Raw genomic sequence first — 10170 nt, 5'->3', positions numbered from 1 at the left:
CTGGCCGCCAGCTCGGCAGTCGGCAAAGAAAGAAAAATTTTTTTTTTTGAAATGTTCTTTGCCGACTGCTTTCGGAGTTGCAGTCGGCAAAGGTTTGACCTCTTTGCCGACTGCCTCCCATTGCAGTCGGCAAAGACTCTGTCCTGGGGTTTTTTTGCCCAGCTTTGCCGACTGTAGCTGGAATTTTTTTTTTTTGCTTTTGTTTTCTGTTTTCTCGCATCAAAACCCTGCAAAATCACAAATTATAATCCAATTTCACCAGAAGCACCGGTAGCACCATTTATATCACAATTTCATCACATTTGTCGCCAACATCACCACATATATCACAATAACGCACAACATCACATATATCTCACATATATGTCACAATAACAACCACACAAGTGCATTACAACCATCACATGAAGTCCAACACGTCGAACACCACAAGTCGACGTCCATCACACGAAGTTCAACATAACAAGTCTAGGTCCATAACGAAGAAAAGAAATACATGACAACAACTTCGACGATACGGTGGATACATGATAACAGAATCGACAAGTACCTAGCTCGTCGCGCCGTCCCCGGTCTCGTCGTCCGCTCCACCCCCAGAGCCCCCAGGGTTTGCCCACGGAAACCCCCTTGGACCAAATTGAGGCGCCTGCGCGTACTGCCACCCTCCGCGCACCGGCGGCCACGAGTACGTCGGAGGAGGGCCACGCGGAGGTGGATACGGTGGATAGGGTGCAGGTGGTGGATACGACATCATCTGATGGCCGGGACCTCCAGGAGACGGGTTCGAACCCGTCGACTGTACCTGCACAAGTTAAACGCCAAGTGATGTCATTAGTATCTGCAGCATGGACGCACAAGTTAAAGCAAGAGTCAATATACTCACCGGGGTCCCTCCAGGAGCGACAAGAGCAGGCACAGGAAAAAACTCTGAAGGAGGAGGCGGTGGAGCGAACATTGGAAGAGGAGGCGGTGTAGACGCCCCGGGCGTCTGCATGGACTGGAAGAAGCTGGCCATGTTCTGCATCTGAGTGTTGTAGTGCTGCTGCAGGCTTTGCTGGTAAGCCATCTGTTGCGCCATCATCTGCGCGTGCAACGTGGCGATCCTCTCCTCCATCTTGGCCTCCATCTGGGCCTGCAATATTACATCCGCAGTGTTGATTGTATGTACAGGTGCGAAACGAGTGAACGACGAACGAAACGGCACTTAGCTGTGACGCTGACTGCCGCCGGGGCGCTACGGGGATGTCGCTGGAGCTCGTGGGCGTGGATCGAACCTGGGTCAGCGTAGGAACCTGGGACGGGTCGAGGGCGCTGTGGGCCATGTAGTAGCGGCCGTGCTGCTTCCCTGGTCCCAACCTCTGCAGGAGGTCTGTGTCCAAGGGCTCGGCGGTGGGGTCGAACGTCTGCCATCATGTCTGCCATCATGTCTGCCATCCCGGCATCGCCATCATACTCCTCGAGGACGGGTCGCACCACCTCGTCCCTAATAGGATGGTATTCACCATGGTGGCGCCAACGGGTATAGTTTGGAACGAACCCGTGCTTGAACAGATCTCTCAACACCTGAGCCTTTACTTTCTTCTTCTTGTTCCTGCACTCGCTGCTGGGACACGGCATCCGAATCGACCCTTTAGCAGCTGGGCCAAATGCATGCTCCAGGAACTCAGTCGTCCCCCTGATCCATTCGTGGCTCTTACTTGCGAAGCCCGAGTACATCCACTCACGGTCACCCATGCTCTGTCATGCGGCAATGTTAACATGTGATAAAACCAGCAAGTGCATCTACAACGCGCTCCTACCATCTAATAGGTGAAGGATAGGTCCTAATCCCACCCGAGCATGCACAGACGAGGTTAGCTTCCATGCTCCGCTCCCGTCCGAGACAGAATTTCGGCAGCACCTCCCCGCTGTTCTCCCGATACACGTCCCGGCGGGGAGAGTGTGTATCCAGAGAACAACGGGGAGGTCCTGCCGAAACTCCGACTCGGACGGGAGCGGAACATGGGAGCTAACCTCGTCTGTGCATCCTCAGGCTGTCCAAATAACGTGGACAATCCGAAACGGATACGGTTATACATATGCGAAGAACGCATACTTCCAACCGTATCCGTTTCGGACGGGAGACGCCTAACTGGGTAACGCGACCTACGACTACATGTGGCGGAAAGAGGGGTCATACCGCAGGTGCCGGTGAAGAAAGGCTAGCGGGGCAGTGCCGAGTCGTGCTCCTCCGGCTAGCCTCCAATGGGAGCCCTCCTGAAAAAGAAAAACAATTAGTGAGAACGAAAAATTTCGGCAGCACCTCCCCTGTACGGGAAGGTTACCAAACCTGCAAGAAAAGACGGCACGATGGCCGACAAACACATATACATGTCAGGCACGATGGCCGACAACCACAAATGTATTTCCAATCCATGCAGAAGAATATAAGCAGGTATTAATAAAATAAACTACTACTACTAGTAGTACTACTACCTCGTCGTCACGGACGGCGTCACCGGCGCGTGGAGCAGAGGCGCGCGCGAGGACGGCGAGGCGGGGACGGCGAGGCGAGGCGAGGACGGCGCGGCGAGGCGAGGACGGCGCGCGAGGACGGCGACGCAGGGCGGCGGACGGCGAACGGCGCGCGGGACGCGGACGGCGGACGGAGCGGGGCACGCCGGATCGGGGCGTGGGCAGCGACGGCGCCGGGGCGGGGTCGGGGCGAGGCCGCGGCCGCTGGCGGGGCCGACGCCGTAGCTGCACGCGGCGGCGCGCCTGGCCGGGGCCGGATCGGGGCGGGGCAGCGTCGGCTGAGGGGCCTTGGCGGGGCGTCCGACGCCGGGAGGGGCCCAGCGCGGGGGGGCCCAGCGCAGGGGGGGGGACGCGCACGCGGGGGTGGCCCAGCGCGGGGGGGGGAAGCGCGGGGGGAGGGGGGGGCACCGCCGGTGATGGCCGCCGCCGCCGGGGAGGGACCAGCGCGGGGTGGGGGCCCGCCGGGGGAGGGCCGCGGTCCGCGCGGGGGAGGTGGCGCCGCGCCTGCCAATTTGTTAGGGGGCGCGCTGCCTCCGGGTAGGGGGCGCCTCCTCGGCATCCCTCGCCGGGGAGGGCGCACGGCCTGGGGAGGCGCCCGTCCGCGGGACTCCCGTGTGATGAGGAGAGAGCGATTTCTTTGTCTTCTCGGGGGACGGGGGGGGGGGAGGGGAGGGCGGGGGGGATGCCCTTCCCTTACCGGGCGACGGCTTCGACGGGGGGCGGCCTGGGTGGGCTGGGCTGGGCGAGCGGGATTTTTGGGAGGGGAGGGCGGGCCGAAGCGGATAAGGCGACGTTTTCCTTTTTTTATTATTTTTTCCCTTTGCCGACTGCCAGCATGTGACGCAGTCGGCAAAGGTCTATTATTTTTTTTTTCAAAAAATTATTTTTTTTAATTTTTTTTAAAAATACTTTGCCGACTGCTCTGCTCCCTGGCAGTCGGCAAAGGTTATTTTTGATTTTTTTCTCAGAAATTCTTTGCCGACTGCCATCCTCCCTGGCAGTCGGCAAAGGCTCTTTGCCAACTGCCACTGATGGCAGTCGGCAAAGAATTAATTTTTTTTTTCGATTTTCGATCCCAGTTTTTTTGTGTTGCCTTGCTACAGTAAGTACATGATATATTCCAAGTTTGGGGTCATTTTGATTTATTTTGCTATATTCCGTAGATTTTTTCTGTTTCTTTGATTTTTTCCGACAGCTCCAGATTTGAACTGCAGGTACATGAAATAATGGAATCCGGCCATTCAGAAAATGATATTCATGATGTTTGGAGCATGTTGAGGCCGTGTGCGGGGCCTCGCGTGAAATTTCGACCGTGTTGGTGTCGGAACACGCCGAGCCACGCGCGTGAAAAGTGTTTTTAAATTTTATAAAATCGAAACAGAGTCCGAAAATGACGAAACTTGACGACGTGTCTTGTCATCGCATGCGGAGGCTGTGGTAAAAATTTGAGAAAGTTTCGAGCAAGTGGCGACGTCGGGTGGCTAAAACCTGAACACATGTGGAGATGTCCAGGTTTTAGCCACCCGACGTCGCCACTTGCTCGAAACTTTCTCAAATTTTTACCACAGCCTCCGCATGCGATGACAAGACACGTCGTCAAGTTTCGTCATTTTCGGACTCTGTTTCGATTTTATAAAATTTAAAAACACTTTTCACGCGCGTGGCTCGGCGTGTTCCGACACCAACACGGTCGAAATTTCACGCGAGGCCCCGCACACGGCCTCAACATGCTCCAAACATCATGAATATCATTTTCTGAATGGCCGGATTCCATTATTTCATGTACCTGCAGTTCAAATCTGGAGCTGTCGGAAAAAATCAAAGAAACAGAAAAAATCTACGGAATATAGCAAAATAAATCAAAATGACCCCAAACTTGGAATATATCATGTACTTACTGTAGCAAGGCAACACAAAAAAACTGGGATCGAAAATCGAAAAAAAAAATTAATTCTTTGCCGACTGCCATCAGTGGCAGTTGGCAAAGAGCCTTTGCCGACTGCCAGGGAGGATGGCAGTTGGCAAAGCCTGCGCCTTTGCCGACTGCTGACGGAGTGGCAGTCGGCAAAGGTGACGGCGTGGATGGCATCAATCATGGCCTGCCTTTGCCGACTGCAATTCTTTGCCAACTGCCTGGCAGTCGGCAAATCCAGGCAGTCGGCAAATCCTGCTTTGCCGACTGCAGAAAATTCCAGTTGGCAAAGGGACCTCTTTGCCGAGTGTCGAAAAAAAACAGTTGGCAAATAAAATTGCAGTCGGCAAAGAGCCAGTTTCCTGTAGTGATATATATATATATATATATATATATATATATATGGAGATGCTATTCAGTAGCCGGCTATAAAATAAGTTATTCTGTAGCCACCTCTATTTACGATAATTTTATATACTAATTTACGATAATGTCAATACATATTTACGATAGTTGGGTTAATATAACACATGGGGATATTTATATGGAGATGCTATTCAGTAGCCGGCTATAAAATAAGTTATTCTGTAGCCACCTCTATTTACGATAATTTTATATACTAATTTACGATAATGTCAATACATATTTACGATAGTTGGGTTAATATAACACATGGGGATATTTATCATAACGTTACAGTAAACCACTTAGTAAGGAGTTACTATAATCTCGTAAATTAACATAGTAATTATCGTAACTCAAAGTGGCTATAGAATAAGTTATTTTGTAGCCAGCTATAGAATAGTAGTTCTATATATATATATATATATATATATATATGGTGGATCATCACTGAATTTATATTTATTTGTAACTATAACTAATTAATAACACGGTAAGTGGACGTACAAGCCGCAGCTAGGTAGCAGGCAATGCACGCATGCGTCTCCCATAGTTTAAGAGAATGCTGTCTCACCTGGCCTCATCACTTAGGCTGTTGTGTACCTAAAATAAGTCTCTAACAGAATATGTATAGTCTCTAATAGAATATCTATATGTACGATCCATTTTCAGTGTCAAGAGAGGTATAACCTAAATTTAAGTATCTTCTCCTATTTATAGAAAGAGTTCTCTTTTGGGTCTTGTTATTGGAGAAGACCAAAAATAGATATTAAATCTTTTACCTGTAGCGTTACCGAATGGGTCTTATATTTTAAGTGAGACAGTCTTATCTGTCCAGCAATGCCGGTGCCAGCCAGCTGCATGCAAACACTCGCACATACATTCCCCTTATACAAGGAACCAAGCATACACTACTACAGAATGGACCTGTTGTCCCGGGCGGTAACAGTCTTTAGTCCCGGTTACCGCGCCGGGACAACGATCCCGGGACTAAAGGTGGAACCTTCAGTCCCGGGTCATCGAGCCGGGATTAAAGAGGGACCTTTAGTCCCGGTTGGTAACACCAACCGGGACTAAAGGCCCTCCAGCCGAGCGAACCTGGCGCACCCTTTAGTCCCGGTTGGGGTTACCAACCGGGACTAATGGTTCACCCTTTAGTCCCGGTCGGTAACCCCAACCGGGACTAAAGGTTCCTTTTCTTTTTCTTTTTTTTTGTTTAATTTGTTTTCAGTTCAGTTACACGTATTTGTTTAATATATAATATGTTTTTATGTACGTATTCTACGTTGCTAATATAAATACACGCATGCATATAATTACATCTAATTCTCATCTTGAGCATTATTATATTCGAATAAAGTATGAAACTATATATATTATAGATATATATATATATATATGTATATATACAACACTTTCATAATCTTGTTCTCAAAAATAACGATATCAATAAACATTTAATTTACATCATTTATTCCTTAAGATCAAAGTAGAACTCGCCGTTGGGATTTAGCACTTTTTCTAGAAGATATCCTGCTATTGACTCTTGAACTGCTTTCAGATGGTCTTTTTGCATGACCCTTCGTTTCAACCATTCAGTCTTGCATTTGAAATAAAAGGAAAAGTATTAATACACATATATGTATATATATTCATTTAAAAATAAATAAAAATTGATATATACGTACTCTGAGGACATCTTCAGGAGTTCTTCTTATGTGCGCAGTGATAAATTCACAAACGTAGTATCCACACAAGTTATTACCTGGTTCCTGCCGCAAACACCACTGTACGAGAAGAAGATTATTCTCATCATCTCACACGTAAATTGAAGTACGATATAGTAATTAAACACATGGGGAAGTGTATATAGTACAACTTACTGGTATTTCAACTACATTAAGTGGTGCCTTGCAATCCTTGCGATGTTGCCGAATAAACTCTTTCCAAACCCTGTGCGACCAATAATGTACGATCGTTAATAAATTATGGCAAAGTCTATTCAATAATAGTTGTGCGCGAGAGATCGAAATTACCCCTGGATAATGTCTATCATATCTTGGTATAGTGCCCGTTCTTTTCTCAACGAGTCAAAGATTAGTAACCGATTTGAGTTTAACTCAATGACAATGAGTATCCAGTGAAAACTGCATTGGTTTATACGCACACGTACATGCATATAAGTTGTATTGATATTACATAAAATGTGTAGACTACATTATTATTAACACTTACTCAAAGTTGTACGGGAAAAGTATTGTTGTCTTGTCGTGCTGCTTCACGAAGAACTTCATGATATTCGTCTGTGCTTCAGATACCCAGTGGTCCTTGACAATAATATCGGTTTTAAATACGATATAAGGATCAATGAAGCCAACACTGGTGTCTTGTATTCTTTGGAGCTCTGACATCTGGAATCTATATATAAATATAAGTTACATGTGAGGATAATTATATACACGTACGCATGGAAGTGAGTTTATTAAATAAAAGTAAGAATCACTTACAAACAAAAGGAGCTCATGATTGATTTGTCCAGAGCGTCCAAGTGGAATAGTTGATGCAATTCTTCGAAACTAATATGTAAGATGTCATCGCCACGGAAGTAATGATGGTCTCTAAATCTGACAAAGATCCACTGCTCACCCCTGCCACACGCCTGCATGTACCACTTGTTGAGCAAGTACATTTGCGTACCCAATTCATTCAGAGCCGCAGGGTTGTACAGACTTTTGCCATATTTATAAGTCTTCCAGGTATCAACTTCCAGGTTCTGGATTGGAGCTTTGCCCGTCAATTGATCCAAGGTTAAACCAGTATCTTTAAAAAAAGCATTAAGGGCTTGAACCGACACTTCTCCAGAGTTGTCTGGTCGATAGACTTCTATGTTGGAACCATATTCATTAGCAACAACAAGATTTTGCATTGGTTGCTTCTGTTGTCCGAGCTGTGGGACATCCTTCCCTGATGCTCTTTTCCTTTTCTTATCTGCATCATGTGACTTCACGAGGGAGCGGTCATAGTCTGATAGTGGCGAAGGCTTACGAAGTTCAATCATCTTTTTCTTGTGAGCATCGACCTTCTGCCTCAGCACATCTCGTGGTATGTAAAAGTACAGCTTCTCCTTAAGCTTTGCTTGACTCTTGTTTTTGATATCTATAAAAAAATCTTTTACTTTTTTGTCTTCTTCAGCTGCTATTTGCTCATCAGTCTTTTCAGGAAGTATTTCTTGAGAAATAACTCTTTTTCTTGGGGTCTTCTTTGCCGCTGGGACCTTAGACGTCTTTGTAGTGCGTCGCTGTGGAGGGGGTGGGGGCGGTGTTGGAGATCGGCGTGGAGGCGATGAGGCCGGTGTTGGTGGAGACCGGCGTGGAGACGTTGGAGATCGTTGTGGAGGCGGTGGGGCTGGTGTAGGAGTTGGAGATCGTTGTGGAGGCAATGGGGCCGGTGTAGGAGTTGGCGATCGCCGTGGGGATGAAGTCGTCTCGCCCCCCGCGACGCTGTGATGAGATGGGGAATGAATGATTAGGCTAGGCTGGGGAGAGACCCTGCTATAAAAACAATTTGTGTGTCAATTATTTTTGAAGCCAATAGAAAATTAATGGAAAATAATATTTCATTCACTTTCATTCGTACCTAGGGTGAGGTAGGGGAAGCGGTGGCGCCCCAGGAATGATGATGAAGCGTTTGCGCCATTGAATAAATGTCTTCTCTGTTTCTCCTAGTGTCTTCTCCCCATCACCGCCTTCAATGTCAAGAGGAACATTGCTGTAACCTTTGAGCACTCTATCGACCGAGACGCTAGCATATCCAGGTTGAATAACTGACCCATGGATTCTTGGTGTCTTCGTTCGGTCTATTGGAGATACAACCCCGACAGCCACCATGATTGATGCATTACCATCTGGAATGTGCAGCTCACATTTTGTTAGAGGCTCGGTAATGTCATCAACAGGGAAGCGCAACCCAGCGTTGTCTTGAATAACTGGCAGCTCCGTAGAAGCACAACTGCTTTTCATCTGACCAACGGGGCTAATGGTGACTCCCGGCGTTGATTGCGATTGCATTTGACTCATTGCTAGCTGCACTTGCCTCTTGATCTCCTCCTGCATTCTTGCCTCAAGAGATTTTTCTCGTTCACGTGATTCAAGCAATGCTTGTCGTGACTCATCAACAAATTGCTCCAATGCACGAATTCGTTCTGCCTCCTCATCCTTCTTTCTCTGGCGGCTTCTGTAGGTATCCTTGTCTGCTGGGAATGCGTGTAGCCACGGAACCGCCCCATAGCCTCTTGTTCGACCACCATGTTCGGGATTCTCTAGGGCATATGTCAATTCATCCTTCTCTCTGTTGGGCTTGAAAACACCACTATCAGCTTCTTCCCTAGCATGAGCTAGTCTCTGTGTTGCTCTCTCAATTTTTTGGCTGAAAATTAGCTTGCCAGTGTCTGGGTCTAGGCTTCCCCCATGAGCGTAGAACCAATTCTTCGCGCGTTGAGGCTAGTTCTTTTCTATTGTTTCAGGTATGATTCCCTTGGCAGTAATCTCTGCTTCTAGGTTCTGCCACTTGGGAATAGCACTCCTATAACCACCTGATCCCATGCGATGATGGTATTGCTTCTGTCGGGCATTCTGCCGATTCCTCATCACACGTTCCTCACTGTCTTGAGATGTCTTGTATTCTACGAAGGCATCCCAATGGGACTCCAACTTGACAAACGCCTTAGCATTGAAATTCGGCGTAGCATTCTTCAAGATAAACTTTTTATACAATGTCTTCTGCCAACTCTGGAACAATGTTGCCATCTTCTTCATTGTCCAATCCCTCACTAGCTCCTTCAAAGCATCATCTGCTTGTAATGTGAAATGCTGAGTGATATCTCTCCAAGCTAGGTTCTTATCACGATCAGATACAAAACTAACATTAGGAGCGGATATCTTCTGCTTCCATTCATGAGCACTAACTGGGATCCTATCCCTTACAACGAACCCACATTGATTGACATATGTCTGAGCATGTGGTCCCAATGGTTTGCCGGTGTCGGTGTCGAATTCTGATATTATGAAACGGCCCTCTAATGGCTTTTTTGGCCCTCGGACTTTCCTACTTTTGTCGGTGGTTGATGTAGATCCAGAGACCGGCTACATGAGTAGAAACACAATGATTAACAACAAATATACGTACGCATGCATCTATAAGAGATGATAGATAATCGAATATACCTCGCCAGTATTTTCTTGCGCGACAATTTGTTGATCTTCAACCACCGGCATATTCAGGATATCCTCATAATCAGCAAAGTACTGACTCGTGTCATCTACATCCACATTGGTGCCGGCGTT

At 47.5% G+C, this 10170-nt stretch overlaps 2 protein-coding genes across 2 annotated transcripts; both read right to left on the bottom strand.

Annotated features, from left to right (window-relative positions):
* Positions 1–397: 397 nt before the first annotated feature.
* Positions 398–1115, bottom strand: LOC136502784 (extensin-like). The gene is made up of 2 exons (XM_066498027.1): positions 884–1115; positions 398–802 (listed from the first exon to the last, which is right to left on the bottom strand). Exons 1-2 carry the CDS (start codon positions 1112–1114, stop codon positions 551–553), a joined length of 483 nt encoding a protein of 160 aa, XP_066354124.1. The 5' UTR covers position 1115; the 3' UTR covers positions 398–550.
* Positions 1116–2471: 1356 nt separating this feature from the next.
* On the bottom strand, positions 2472–4610 carry LOC136503954 (vegetative cell wall protein gp1-like). Its single transcript, XM_066498866.1, has 2 exons — positions 4555–4610; positions 2472–3018 (listed from the first exon to the last, which is right to left on the bottom strand). The coding sequence occupies exons 1-2, from the start codon at positions 4608–4610 to the stop codon at positions 2472–2474; spliced, it is 603 nt and encodes a 200-aa protein (XP_066354963.1).
* Between the last annotated feature and the right edge of the window lie 5560 nt (positions 4611–10170).

Source organism: Miscanthus floridulus, chromosome 14 (genome assembly GCF_019320115.1).
Source record: "Miscanthus floridulus cultivar M001 chromosome 14, ASM1932011v1, whole genome shotgun sequence".
NCBI lineage: Eukaryota > Viridiplantae > Streptophyta > Magnoliopsida > Poales > Poaceae > Miscanthus > Miscanthus floridulus.
This window is presented reverse-complemented; position numbering and strand designations above follow the sequence as displayed.

What these genes read in the sequence shown, in the direction of transcription:
- LOC136502784 (XM_066498027.1), bottom strand. Translation starts at nt 1,114, where the DNA reads ATGGAGGAGAGGATCGCCACGTTGCACGCGCAGATGATGGCGCAACAG. An exon ending in TCGCTCCTGGAGGGACCCCG is followed by an intron (nt 803 to 883) that starts GTGAGTATATTG and finishes TAACTTGTGCAG; the next exon opens with GTACAGTCGACGGGTTCGAA.
- LOC136503954 (XM_066498866.1), bottom strand. Translation starts at nt 4,610, where the DNA reads ATGATTGATGCCATCCACGCCGTCACCTTTGCCGACTGCCACTCCGTC. An exon ending in TGCCACTCCGTCAGCAGTCG is followed by an intron (nt 3,019 to 4,554) that starts GCAAAGGCGCAG and finishes ACAAATTGGCAG; the next exon opens with GCGCGGCGCCACCTCCCCCG.